Here is a 14,568-nt window from a genome sequence, read left to right as displayed (position 1 = left end):
TTTAATAAAGTGTTAACTAAAATATAGTCAATTTACTTAAAATTTAATTGAAGAAGGATATTTATGAAAATTAATTAAAAAAATCGAATGTAAACAAAAATATCTTATTATGTCTAATTAGTATATTAGAAGAAATAAACCTGCAAAAAAGATAAAAATGTGTTTGATGATAGAGAGGTGGAGATGAAAACATAAATTAAATGTTTATAAAATAATTTAACAGTGAATTTCTATTATTTTAAAATAAGAAAAATAAAAATAATGTTTGATTATTATATTTGAATAAAGAAAAATAAAAAAACAATGAGGACAAAAATATATTTCATTAAAGATAAAAGTGTAATTTAATCATTATTTTTAAAAATAACCTTCTAACCTTATGTTCAAAATATTCTTAAATGATTTAAGAATTATATTTTTAAATAGATGGTGTATTGAAAAAAACTAAGAATTTTATAGTTTTTTAAAACTATATTTTTAAATCATAATTATAAAACTTGAATAATCTAGTGGATCAATCTAAAATCTAATGAGACCTAAACTAGTTTAGATTGTGGAAATAATAATAAAAGAAATATTTACTTAGTAAAAAAATCTGGGTTTTGCAATAATCTACCAACTCTTCACCCATTAATAATTTTTTTTTTTTAAAATGAAGTTTTAATTTTAAAATATTATATTTTAACCTAGATTTACCCTTCATATCCACAACATCGATCAATCCCTTGTGTCGGGTTTTATAAGTATACTTTGAAGTTAAGGTTAAAGAAAATAAAAACAAAAGTGTAAAAAGAAATTGTTTTCTTAAATTATTTTTCAAACCTCTAGCTCTCATGTTCTCATATTTCGACAACATGGAAAGCACAGAGATTTCTACGCCTATTACTACAACTCTTTCAAACGTACCATAGCAACCGGAACTCCTGTCTCTCCTCTTCACTTTTCGCTTCTCGTACGTTTCTCTCCCTCTAATATTTTGACAATTCTTTTCTCTCTCTTTTTTAAAATCTTTATTTAATATTTTTATTTAGTTCTCTTTATCTTTCTTACGTTTTCTTTATCATCTTTTGGTGGGTTCTTTTCATTTCTCTTGTGACTGCATGTCCTTAAATTTCAAGCCTTTTCTTCCCTTTTAATTGTATATTTGTGTATAGTATATATAGACCCTTTTGTGTTCTTGGGAAGTTTGTGATTGTTACTGCTGTTTCCAGGTGCTATTTTGATGTTAAAAAGTGTTTATGTTTTAGTAAATTGTTGCTTTCAAATATTTGAGCTATTTTTCCCTATTTTGTAAATTGTTGCTTTTGGCCGTCCTTTATGTTTTTTTTTTTTTTGATAAAGGTGTGATATTTAGGATTTTTTCTGTGTTTTTTGAGATGGGTTTTGATTGATTGGTGTTCTTGGATCTTGGGGAATTTGAATATTGGGATTTGGTTTGTTCTTCTATCTGTAAAATGGTTTCCCCCCCCTCTTTGTTAGAAACATGATCATTTGTGTTTCTTGGTTCTCTACGGTGGGCATTTTGATATCAGAATTTTCTCTCTCTAAATTTCTGGTATCAGACATGCCCTGACAAACAATTGCAATGTTTTTGTCTTTAATTATTATTCCCATTTTTCTACATGAAAAACGGAGTTTGAAAGTATTTTCTTCTTTTTACTGGTCCATTTGGATCTTGGAACTCTCCACCTTTTTCTCTCTTTTTACTGGTTTTAGATTGTAAAGATGTGAATTTGAGTGGTGAATTTTTCTGGTTTTTTTTTCCACATTTGCATAGTAAAATTTGTTCTACTTTTAGTATTTAACCTTTTACTTTCTTTGTTTTGTTTTGGTTTCAAATACCTGTATAGGGCCCATCTGGTCTTCCTTTTGTTCTGATTGTACCTTTTCCTCTCTTGGTTTCTTCTGTTTCAAACTCCATCATTGCTAATTGTTTGAATTTGATTTCATTGCAGCAGACTGGAGCAGAAAGCCACTGATACAGAAGCATAGTCTTGACAGATAAAGGGATTTGATTTCGTAGGACTCTCCAAATGCTAAGTTTTGGCAGGACCAGAACTCAGCCAAGGTCCAATAGATCTATGTCCCTTGGAGGTCAGTTTTTTGGCTCTCCATTTTGATTTTGAAATGCACCCTCTTAACTCCCTTGATGTTTATGGTGATGCAATTGTTTAGAGGTCAGTTTAATTTCATTTTCTCACTCTGTGTTGCAGGCATGGATTTTTCAGATCCAAAAAGAAAAAATAATGTTGTAGGAAAGATTCTTTTGGCCGCTTCCCTAACAGCTGTATGTATAATTATGCTGAAACAATCTCCAACCTTTAATTCTCCAAGCCCGGTAACTCCATGTTCCCTTGTTCATTCTTCTCTTTCTTTTAATTTTTAATTTAGTACCAAACATACCTGGTTTTTCCCTTGAAGCCGCAGAAATAGCATTTAAAAACTAAATGCATTTAAATAAGTTCAGCCATTGAGTTATGATTTGAGCTTATGATATTTCCCTAATGTGCTTTCTGAGTTGTTGGTTTGTTTATTTCAGTTCTCTTTGCGTGAAGATGGGGTGATCCATGTCCTTGTGACAGGTGGTGCTGGCTACATTGGTTCCCATGCAGCATTGCGACTTTTGAAGGATGGTTACCGAGTAACCATAGTGGTATGTTCATCACAAGAAATGTAGTCGCTTCCTTTTGAGATCTCTTATTGCTTGTGATTTTTAATTTTTTCTTGGTCTTTTAAGTTTAAGATTTTCATATTGTTAACAGGACAACCTTTCTCGAGGAAACTTAGGTGCAGTCAAGGTTTTACAAGAGTTATTTCCTGAGCCTGGGAGGCTTCAGTTTATATATGCTGACTTGGGAGAGCCTAAAACTGTATCCTTATTATTTGATATATAATATATATAGCCTATTTTAGGTTGTTTTTAAAGACAGTTGAACTTGGATATTGCAACTTGTTTCCTTTACCAAGTTTTCAGGTGAACAGCATCTTTTCACAAAATGCATTTGATGCTGTGATGCATTTTGCAGCAGTTGCATATGTTGGGGAAAGCACCGTGTACCCCCTTAAGTAAGTTTTCTATGTGGTCTGAATTAAACCTGTCCTGTTTCTATTGAACTTGCTTCTATTGTTTTTTTGGGTGATGACAGGTTTAGATATTTTTTTCCATGTGGCAATGGTAGTAACAAGAACAAAAGGCTTTGCTGAAACTTCTTTTGGCATAAGGGATTTCTTTGATAACTTAACAATATGGTTTGCATTCAAGAATTGCAAGTAAGATTAGATGACAAGATAATGTCTTTAAATTATACCAGGGTAGCAGATCCATGCCCTTATTTTGAAAAAAATGGAGGCAAACGAGATTCTTTTTAATGAAGTTCACAAACATTAAGAGAATGGAAGAAATTATCTTCTAATGCTGGTAATGAGTGATATTTGGATTCAAAACTTAAAGCATAACCTTGTACCTGAATCACTTCTATATTTTTTGTTCTGTAAGGGAACAAGAGGGGAAGTGAATGTACTAGATAGCAGAAAGGAAAGAATTAGGTGAACTTTTAGCCATAAGCAAAATCCCTTTCTTTGAGAGTTAAGATTATTTTTGTCATTGATAGTACGTACAGGGCATAGAAAAAGTTGTGTTGTTTGACAGCCTTTCCTTCAGAGCTTGTTTTCAAAATATACAGGGCATTGTACGGACATACTGCATAATAGATTAGGAAAGCCATGTTTGGTAGGAACTTTGATTGTATCTGCATATTTTGTTTCTCAGTTCAATAATCACAAGAAAACCCGCTGGCAGCTATAGAGTACAGAAAATTGCTTTTGGAAACTGATATAATGTAAATCAAGTTGGAGACTTGAATTTTCTTTTATCAAATATTTCATTTTTATACAGATGTATGGATCAAAATTAATACCCTTGATCGTATGTGTCCTTAGTGATGATATGTTTGTTCTTGCTGTGCAGGTACTATCACAACATTACATCAAATACCTTGGTAGTGTTGGAGTCAATGGCTGCAAATGATGTAAAGACTTTGATATATTCAAGCACATGTGCGACATATGGGGAGCCTGAAAAGATGCCTATTACTGAAGACACTCCACAGGTTTGATTTAAAAACTTGCTAACCAGCATTTTTTATTCACCTGTTTGTACAGTCTAAGCTTAATTCAGGACAAGAGAGCACAATAATGATATGCTACGACTTGTTTTCTTTAACACCAGGTTACATGCTAGGTGACTGATTTATATTTTCCCCCCAACTCAGGTACCCATTAATCCATATGGAAAAGCTAAGAAGATGGCAGAAGATATAATCCTTGACTTCTCTAAAAATTCAGACATGGCAATTATGATATTGAGGTTGATATTGAGTTCCCTTGTCCCTTTTCTTGAAATTGTTGACTTTCCAATTGTTGATCTATTTTTGTTGTTATTTTGAAAGTATTTCTCAAATGCTTTTCATTCAATTTAGTAGTTGATCTCTAGTTTTTGTTTTTTTTGAAGTATTTCTCAAATGCCCTTTTTTCAGTTTTTGAACTCACTGCAGAAGATGAGGCTTTGAATTCAATTGATAACTTAAAGCAACATCCCTGTCCTGAAATGAAAGTTTAATAATAAGAATTTCTCACTCTTAAAGGTATGAATTGACAAATACTTTTCTGACCGAATTTCAGATACTTCAATGTGATTGGATCAGATCCAGATGGAAGGTTAGGTGAGGCTCCTAGACCTGAACTGCGTGAGCATGGACGAATTTCTGGTGCTTGTTTTGATGCTGCTCGTGGTATTGTTGCTGGACTAAAGGTATTTTGATTTTTATTTGACCTTGAATTTTTCCCTTTTAGATCAAAATTGCAACTTCACTGCTGAGTTATTTCAAGGTTATGCTGGAGTTGGTAAAAAAGAGATTTTCTTCATTCAATCATTTGGAAAACAAATGTACACGGCGTCTTCCTGCTTGGTTATTGATATTACTTTGATTTTCAGAACCTGGTTGGTTTAGTTTTAGGTGCCCGATTTCCTTGGTTGCTGAAAATTTAGACAGCTTGGGAGTCTTAGAATCAGGTTACTGGGACATTTACTGAGGTTTCACACCTAGAGGCTGTGTTGTTATCTGCTTGCTTCTCTCTGTGTTGTGCCATTTACAAAAAACATGCTCCCTGCTCTGTCGTCATTCTTACGTTATGATGAATGAAATTCTCAGAATGTTGGTGTTTTCACTTTACAGGTTAAAGGAACGGACTATAAGACACACGATGGAACTTGTATAAGAGATTATATCGATGTTACTGATCTTGTTGATGCTCATGTTAAAGCACTTGAAAAGGCAGTGCCTGGGAAAGTTGGAATCTACAATGTTGGCACTGGAATGGGTGGGTAACCAGTTCCCCTGTTTGCTGAGCCGCTTTTCATTGATCTTGTGTTCTCAAGCTTTTTTTTTTTTTTCATTTATTTTGTCAGGTAGATCAGTCAAGGAGTTTGTACATGCATGTAAAAAGGCAACCGGTGTAGATATCAAAGTAGACTATTTACCTCGCCGGCCTGGTGACTATGCTGAAGTGTTTAGTGACCCATCAAAAATTAACCGTGAGCTGAACTGGACTGCACAATACACTGATCTCCAGAAGAGTTTACAGGTTGCATGGAGATGGCAAAAATCACATCAAAATGGGTATGGATCCCCTTTGGTGATGGCTTCTTGAACATTTAGGGAAGAGTCCGTAGCAGAATTAACTCGGTCCACAGACCCCCACGCAGCACTGACCTCAGCTGTGTTTCTATTCTCTCTTAGAAGAGGGGTTTCAGATGAAAGATCATTTATTCACCTAAAATAGTGTTAGGAGCGGCCAATTCATTACATGTATTCGAACAGATAATATCTCAATAACATGATGCCTTGATTCTACCCTCTTGGTTATACCCATCATTTTTCAAATTTCTTTCTCTGAGAATGGACACTGGATAGTTTGCCTCAAGAATCATTTCATTTAGCCAAGTTAACCTCAGTTTCACCAAAGGAGATCATTGAAACTGCTAGGGTTACAAGGTTCTAGCTTATAAGATTGTCTGCCTGAATTGGCAAGTTGCCCTAGTTGAATAGACTGGTCCATCTAGCTCTGAAAATGATGGTACTGTTGTCACTGCAATCACATATTTTATGCAGAACCTCTGTCAGATGTCTACGCAATCTTTGAAGAGGAAAGAGTGAATTGTTCTTTGATCCTGTGTTTTTAGTGAAAATTTGATTTTAATAAGCCAATATTGAGTCCCTGTATTTTCATATGTTTGTAGTTTAGTCCTTCTATTGTTTTTTTCATGACAATTTAGTTTTTTTACTAAATACCCTTCATTTCTAATCAAAATTTCCAATCTCACCTCCTATATACAAAATTAAAAGGATAAGCAAGAAATCTCAAAAAGAATTGTCAGTCACCTTTGGTCAAGTGACTGACTTGTAATTTTCAAGACTAGATGTGCAATCTTAGAGTTATCATCATCAAAACAAGGACTAAACTAAAATCTACTCTGTAGAAAAGTTGTAGAAGATTTAATGGAAATAGTGAAAGCAAGTTTTACAGGTAATCAAGGCCAACTTTCAATAGAAAAACCTAGAAGACTGACTTGAAAAATGTCAAGCAGCCATGAAGGAAAGCTATGGTCTCTAGGTATAAAAATCCCAACAAGTGGTTGGAAAATGTACAAATAAAAAGTAACGTAGATCAAAATATCTAGCACTGGTTTGACATGTATAAATACGCTAAGGATTCCCACTTTTTGGTGTGTCTAACAGTAGATACCAAGATTCTTTGCTTCTGCAGTCCATTCAATCAATTCCATATTATCAATTTCTCTCAATCCCTGCTTTTTGTTTATTTCAAAACTTGTAAATTGCAGCAAGCGGATTGGTGTTTTGAGAGCTAGCTATGTCAGTTGGCACACCTCAAGTTTTCCACCATGTGCTGATGGCAACTTGTCAGGAAAAACAAGCTTATCTAGTCCATTATGCTTGCTGATAACTAATCCATATTCATCAAAGGTTATCTCTCACTCTCACTCTCACTCTATCTCTCTCTTCTCTTTTATTGTTTGAAGTATGATTACAGCTTATGGAAGATCATTGTCAGCTGTGTGCATTTATGTGCTAGGCCCCTCCTGCTTTGTCTCTTGCTGGTCTAGATGTTTTCAGGTCTTTTTTTTATGTGCAGCATGGAGATTTAAAAATCTTCCATGGGTTTTAAAAAACACCCACTAGACATTGAAAATTGGTGATTGAAATCACTGTTCGATATATCTGAAGCCACAGGTTTCAATGCATGATTGGTGATGGTTTTGTTGACAACTGTAAACCAGAATCATGCCAAGCATTATTGATGAACGACAAGTTAATCCAGGATCTAAAACTTAATTCGGATCGAGTTTTTAGTTGAATTATTAAACATTTACTTGGTGAAAGTTAATTGATCCGGACAAATATTTAGTGTCCGGTTGATTCAATTGATCCGGCCAAGTGTTTAGTGTCTGGTTGATTCATCCAAACTAGGCATGATCAACGATGGGTTTTTATTTTTATTAAAAAAAAAAAAAAAGGCAATGCAATTTAAAAAAAACAGTTGACTCGGTCATTCTTGGATTAGTTCTGAAATTGGATTTCCATAAAACAACTATGATACCGAGAGTTTGTTATGTCTCTGAGACAATATATTCTGTGATTGAGGTTTATGATCATGTGTGAACCAGCTAGATACAATATTGTTTATGTATAATAGTAGCCCTCTTCAAATTATTGAAAGAAATAGGAAGGCAAGCAAGGTATTATATCATCATAACATGATCTGGAAACATTTTAGAATGCTGCTGGCAGTGCTCTGCAATATTTTGCACTGATACATTTATCTTTTCCTTTCCTAACTACAGCTACCAAATTTGTTAATCATGCAGCCTGGGACTGAGAAATCATCCTGAAAATGAAAGCTTCAATGTCTGCAACTCTCTCAGTAGTTTCAGCCCTACTGTTGTTAGTGTCATTGGCAGCTTCTGATACAGTTCTTGACAGGTTTCTGCAGTGTCTTCCTAGCCATAGCCATACTTCTCACCCAATCTCTCAAGCAATCTATAGTAACACAAATCCCTCTTTTGAGTCTATCTTGCAAGCACTGATAAAAAACCGTAGATTTTTGACTCCTGCAACCCCAAAACCACTTGCGATCATCGCAGCCGTCCATGAATCCCATGTCCAAGCAACAGTTTTTTGCGCAAAGTCTAATGGCTTGCAAATTAGAATCCGGAGTGGTGGCCATGATTATGAGGGCCTTTCTTATGTATCTGCAGTCCCATTCGTCATCCTCGACATGTTCAATCTTCGATCCATCGACATAGACATAGCGAGTGAGACAGCATGGGTTCAATCTGGGGCAACTCTTGGTGAACTTTACTACAATATTGCCAGCAAGAGTAACATTCATGGCTTTCCAGCTGGTGTTTGCCCTACTGTTGGTATAGGTGGTCACTTTAGTGGAGGGGGCTTTGGGACCATGATGAGAAAGCATGGCCTTTCTGTGGATAACATCATTGATGCACAATTAGTAGATGTCAATGGCAATATCCTTAATAGGAAGACAATGGGGGAGGATCTCTTTTGGGCAATTAGAGGAGGTGGAGCAAGCTTTGGAGTCATTCTTTCTTGGAAGATCAGTTTGGTTCATGTTCCTCCCACAGTGACTGCATTCAGGGTTGCTAGGACCTTGGAGGAAGGAGCAACTGATGTGTTTTACAAGTGGCAACTAGTTGCAAGCAAACTAGACAAGGATCTTTTCATTAGAGCAATGTCCCAAGTTGTCAAAGGAAGTAGTGAGGGTTCTAAAAGAATTAGCATCTCCTTCATTGGTCTCTTTCTAGGACAAAGTGGAGCACTCCTTTCCTTGCTGAGCAAGAGCTTCCCTGAGTTAGGTTTGCAGCAAAAAGACTGCAAGGAAATGAGATGGATAGAGTCTGTAGTTTTCTGGGCAAACCTTCCAAATGCAACATCAACTGATGTTCTACTCAACAGGCCAAACCAAGCAAGCTTATTCAAAAAGAAATCTGATTTTGTGAAACATGTCATTCCTAAGAATGCTTTGGAAAGCATATGGAAGGTGATGATCAAGGTAGAGCCAATATGGATGCAATGGAATCCTTATGGAGGAAGAATGGATGAGATTTCGGCAACGGCAACTCCATTCCCTCATAGAGCTGGAAACCTGTTCAAAATCGAGTACTCCACAACCTGGAACGAAGAAGGAATTGAGGCCACCAATCACCATACAAGTTTGTTAAGACAACTGCACGATGCAATGGCTCCTTATGTCAGCAAGTATCCAAGAGAAGCATTTCTGAACTACAGGGATCTTGATATCGGTAGCAATCCTAGCAACCAGACCATCTTTGAGGAAGCTAAAGTTTATGGGAGCAAGTATTTTAAGGACAATTTTCCTAGGCTGGTGACAGTGAAGTCAAGGGTGGATCCTGATAATTTCTTCAAGAATGAACAAAGCATCCCAGTTAACTTTGCACGAGTAAAAGCCTGAATGGTAGTGGTTAAAAAAGCATCAGAGGGTATCATAAGTGGGGGTGGACAATCCTCCAAGTTGATTAATTTGGTTTCTATTTCGTACTATGCACCACCCCAAAAAAGCTGAGATATATGCACATGGAAAAAGACTTAAATCATTGGTTTATTAGGTCAACCTGTAATTGATTAGATTACCCTGTAAATCAGCAATCAGCAGATCAATTATTTTTATTAAAACAAATGCATTTTATTCTTGTTTTTTAGTGTTGACATGATTAGATTTAAACTAAGTTTATTCAAGTAAATTTAGATAATTAAAACTCGAATTGAATCGTTGGAAACCGCGTAATTTATATAGTTACAACGTATTATTTTTCAAATATTTTTTTTTTAGTTTATTTTTTTTAATGAGAAAGTGCTGTTTAAAAAACAAATCTTGAACTAAAAGGGACATGATATTACCATCATATTTATAAGAGAAAAAATAATAAAGCAGAACAAATAGATAATTCAAGCTGATAACATAAACACCTAAGCAGAAAAAAGTTGTTAATTTCTTCATCTGGACATTTGTTTCTGCATAAAATCTTTCACATCCTTGATAAACAAAGAAAACTCAGGCACACAAGGAAAAAGGTAAAATGAATGGAATGCGTTGACATACTCAACTAAATACACTTCTTTTCCACTTTTCTTCAGTCCCTCGTAGTACCTCTTTTGCCAGTCCTGGAGAGGATCCAACCCCCCAATAATAACAAGAACTGCAGGGTATTTAAGCTCTGAAATGTCAACAGAGTTAGGCCCAAAAACATTCGACACCTGATGGTCCCGATTCGAACCCTCTGGCAGAAACGATCTCCACATCCAGTCTGTAGTATCCATTGGAACAAAGGGATCTCTAGAAAGCTTGATTTCCGATCCTGTACGCTCTTCTCCTCCGAAGAATGGCTGTATGGCTATAACTCCAGTCAGTTTTATATTGAAAAGTTCAGATTTGCTAGCCTTTAGTGCCATGTGATGAGCTAGATTGCCACCAGCACTGTCTCCAGCAACAAAACTGTGCTTGAGATTGGCATGGTTTGGAAGGACTTCAAGGTATGATTTATCAATAAATTTTATAACATCAAAACCGTCTTCATATTGGCAAGGACACCTACGCTCAGGAGCCAGCCTGTAGTTTACAGAGATGATGACTGCAGGTAGCAGGCGGGCGAGCCTGTAGCATAAATCATCGAACAGCTTTGAATTGGCCGCCATGCAGATGAACCCACCCCCGTGGAAGTAGAAAATAACTGGGATGTTAACTTCATTGTCGGTGGTTGAAGTTCTGAAGACGGGGTTGTAGAGGCGGAACCAAAGGTTGCGGTCTTCATCAATAGTGAAATCAGTGGTTGTGACACCATCTATGGGCTTGTCAGGCGATGGAGAGGTTTTATAGTCGAGAAAGTTGAGTAAGAGGCGGTTCAGAGATCCATCAGAGCGACGGATCATGACTTTATAGGTGAAGGAGAAGAGGGATGTAAAGAGCCTTACCTTCCATGGGAGGTCAGCTGAGTTTTGAGACATTTTCTTTTCTCTTCTTTTTAGTTCAGGCTTTGGTACTGTTGTTTTATGAACAGATTAAGAAGAAGAATATGTTGAGAGTTGAAACAAATGGCAACACTCAAACACTCATGACACCATTTATGATGGGCAGAGTTTTGGCAGCTGAAAGACCATTAAATGGTTGCAGAAGTTGTAATATGGTGGCTTTTTTTTAAGGGTATAACGTTTTTAAAGCACAACCACACATTACAAAATAAAAAAAAAATATATTTTTTATACGGAGTCCACTAAAAAAAAAAATGAACCACATAAAATCAAACACCCCATAAATAGGAAGAGCCAGAGCATGTCAAGCCAAAAGGAGAGAAACACACAAGTAAAAAAGAGGAATCCCATAAATTTTTTCTATTAGTGGAGAGATTTTCAATTGTTCTTTTACTGGTTGTTGTCATAATTTAATTTTTAATTTTTTTTATTTTAATTTTGATTTTTATAAAATAAAAAGAAAATGAAATGGAATAAATAGATTGAATGAAGAAATACTGAGATTTAGATCAAGACATCACAAATGAGAAATTTTTAAGGATCAAACCATGGAGGAATTGTAAATTTGAGGTTTAATTTTTCTAGAAATTAATCCGTCTAAAGTCTAAGAAAAATCCTCATTAGTAAGAAGATCCTTATTTTATTCGGTAAATCTTATCTACTATAATGTCAACAAACAAAAAGAGCTAATATTATTTAATTTTAGGAATACGTCTTACGTATAAGTTTGTATTCTAGTTATTAAAAAAAAAACAAAATATTTTTTTTGATATTTTTAAAATATTGGTCTAATTCTCATGACTTTAATAAACTAGTTATTAAAGCAAAAAAACATGCTAATACATATTTTTTTGAAAATGTTTTTTTGTTGTATGAAAATATGATATGATTTTTTTTTAATCTTTTGAGAGACTTGTCGTATGCATGAAAACAATATATATATATATATATATATTTTAAAAAAATATTTCAAAGAAAATCGGGTATTTTAATACCGAATTTGTATCTTTATAGTATAAAAATACAAATCAATATTAATCAAAATTTATAGAAAAATACACAAAAGAATATTATTTTTTTAGGACTTCTGGATTTTTTTAAAAAATATATAATACAATATTATATATTATTATTATTTTATATTAGTTGGGCCTACCCAGTCATATGGGCGGAGCCCAACCTGACTGGGCAGAGTCTGGCCCTAAAGGAAACTGGGTCGAGACAGACCCAAAGTAAACTGGGTTGAAACTAGCCCAAGAGGAAGACCTCCTTTCTACAAGGCTGGACTTAGCCCAGCTGTGTGGGTTGGACTTTAAGAAAAGAACTAAATGATTATTGTGCTGAGCACAGTAACTAGTTAATTATAATTAGCTGGTTGTTGTGCTAATTATATTTCATTTGCTGTAGAACATGAATTGCTCACGTTCTGCATACAAATGAAACGAACAAGTAATAGGGAACAAAGAAGGGGAGAAGATTACATGGAGTGAGGGAGCGTGGTTGCTGTCGTTGGCGGTGGAAAAATGGTGGTTGCTATGGTTGTTCTTCCCCTGTTTCCTCTTCCTTTTTCTTCTCTGTCTTTCTTTGTTTTTGCTTCTCTATTCTTTTTTTCTTATTTTATTTTTCACCGACTTTCCCCTATTTCCTTTATCCCTAGTTTCCTTGTTCTTGTTTCTGCTTCTATCTTTTCTCTCTTTCATTCCCTTTTTGTTCTCCTCTGTTTCCTTCTGTTTTCCCCCCTGTTTCTCTCTTTCTTTCTCTTTCTCTTCGTTCTCCTTTCCCTCAAATATCCTCAATGTTCTCTTTATTTATTTTTTGTCGTCCCTCTATCTCTCTCTCTCTCTCTCTCTCTTCATCTATTCGTTCCCTCCTCTCTATAATCTCCCCATCTTTTTTCATCCCCTTCTCTTCTAGTCCTCACCTGGTATTTATAAGGGGTAGGGGGAGAAAACCACCTTACCCTATCCAATCATGGCATAGGGGGCCTTACCTCTAGCCATTCATGAGACAAGTAAGGTGGTCAAGGTGGTCTTGTGCAGCTACTCTAGAGTCGCTCGTAGGTCATAACTCTCCTCTTTTTTCATTATGGTTGTAGGCCATGAGGGGGGATGGGTTATGTCAGGGTTTGAGAAAGTGGGGGGGAGAGAGGGAGAGAGGTATTGCATGGGAGAAAAGCTTCTTCTTCCCCTGCTTGTGCTTCTTCTTCCCTTGGTTGTGCATGTCCAGGGGAAGAAGAAGCACAATGTCGTTCAACACAGCACCGTTTCATGCTTTTCTCTCCCTTTTTTTTTTTTTTTTTAATGTGAACAATGCATTAAATGATGCTGTTTTGAACAAAACATGCTGTTTCATTTAAAAGAAAAAAGGCGCCAAAATATGTTAATTTCTGAATCAGTCATTCATTTTTGATTTTTTCAATCAAGTCCTCAATTTCAATTTTGATTTGAAGAATCAGTTCAATTGCATCCTTGCTAAAATCAGATGTCAACTCTAAAGTTGGCTGATTTTTTCCTTCCGGTCATTGGTCTTGAATTTATATAATTTGACCCTCAATTGATAAATAAAGTTTCAATTTTTTCAATTTGCCCCTTGATTCGGTCAATTTCAATCCTTTTATTTACACGTCTTTTCCAGTTTGGTCCTTAGTTTCAGCTTTCTTCAATTAAGTCCATAATTGACCATCAGACTTTAATATTTATGCAATTAAACCCCTAATTTGACCAAATCAACTCTTAAAAATTATAATTTGACCCCTAACTTTAATTTCTTCTAATTAAAACCCAAATCGACTTAAAATTAATTTTTCTTGCAATCAAACCCTCCACAAATTCAATTAAACTTTTAATAAAATTTAATTGAATCCATAAACATCTGATTTCGGAGTTTTCTTCCTCAAATTGATTTTGAACTTTTCTTCCTCAAATTGATTTTTCTTTGTCAATATGGATCTCATTAGTAAAAAATATACTGTTGAATTTCAATCTTTGAATTTTTGAACCTCTTTAACCAATTTTTTGCCATTTTCTGGGCACTCCGGTATCCTCTTCTCACTACTATTATTTTTTAGTTTTCTTATGAATATATATATTTTTTGATTTTTTTTTATTTTTGTATGGGGACCCAAACATGGATAACAATAGTGTATGTGAGGTGATTATTCTTATTAGTAGAGAGGTTTTCAACTGTTCTACTACTAATAAAGAGTGGTTGTAATTCTCTGTATATTATTGCTTTGCATTTCGGGATCCTAACAGTGGTACCAAAACAATTTGGTTGGTTCTATTCACAGTACTATTCACATATACATTATAGTCCACATACACAAAAAGTCAGTGCGGTGAATAAATACAGTTTAAGAAATTTTGTTTAAAGAGATTGAGTTTTAAACGAGATTGTTTGTGATTACTTCGTAGAAGTACTATTC

General features: G+C 35.0%; 3 protein-coding genes across 7 annotated transcripts; 2 read left to right on the top strand and 1 right to left on the bottom strand.

Moving 5' to 3' along the window:
* Positions 1-792: 792 nt before the first annotated feature.
* Positions 793-5,912, top strand: LOC118061965 (UDP-arabinose 4-epimerase 1). 5 transcript variants are annotated; one of them, XM_035075627.2, is made up of 11 exons: positions 793-952; positions 1,959-2,094; positions 2,214-2,338; positions 2,540-2,653; positions 2,763-2,870; positions 2,975-3,066; positions 3,968-4,109; positions 4,272-4,366; positions 4,681-4,810; positions 5,235-5,379; positions 5,468-5,912. In XM_035075627.2, exons 2-11 carry the CDS (start codon positions 2,034-2,036, stop codon positions 5,707-5,709), a joined length of 1,254 nt encoding a protein of 417 aa, XP_034931518.1. In that variant the 5' UTR covers positions 793-952; positions 1,959-2,033; the 3' UTR covers positions 5,710-5,912. The 5 variants fall into 5 exon arrangements, with proteins under 5 accessions (XP_034931518.1, XP_034931509.1, XP_034931533.1 ...); XM_035075618.2 differs by having other exon boundaries at positions 796-952; positions 1,956-2,094; XM_035075642.2 differs by lacking the exon at positions 793-952 and adding an exon at positions 1,080-1,211 and having other exon boundaries at positions 1,956-2,094.
* A 2,059-nt stretch (positions 5,913-7,971) lies between these two features.
* LOC118061950 (berberine bridge enzyme-like 4) lies at positions 7,972-9,659 on the top strand. Its single transcript, XM_035075595.2, has one exon. It carries the CDS (start codon positions 7,972-7,974, stop codon positions 9,568-9,570), a length of 1,599 nt encoding a protein of 532 aa, XP_034931486.1. The 3' UTR covers positions 9,571-9,659.
* A 383-nt stretch (positions 9,660-10,042) lies between these two features.
* Positions 10,043-11,277, bottom strand: LOC118061957 (probable carboxylesterase 18). Its single transcript, XM_035075607.2, has one exon. The coding sequence runs from the start codon at positions 11,118-11,120 to the stop codon at positions 10,113-10,115; it is 1,008 nt and encodes a 335-aa protein (XP_034931498.1). The 5' UTR covers positions 11,121-11,277; the 3' UTR covers positions 10,043-10,112.
* Positions 11,278-14,568: the final 3,291 nt, after the last annotated feature.

This window comes from Populus alba, chromosome 1 (genome assembly GCF_005239225.2).
Source record: "Populus alba chromosome 1, ASM523922v2, whole genome shotgun sequence".
In the NCBI taxonomy this organism is placed as follows: Eukaryota; Viridiplantae; Streptophyta; class Magnoliopsida; order Malpighiales; family Salicaceae; genus Populus; species Populus alba.
Note: the sequence above shows the minus strand (reverse complement) of the source record. Positions and strands in the feature narration are given on the sequence as shown.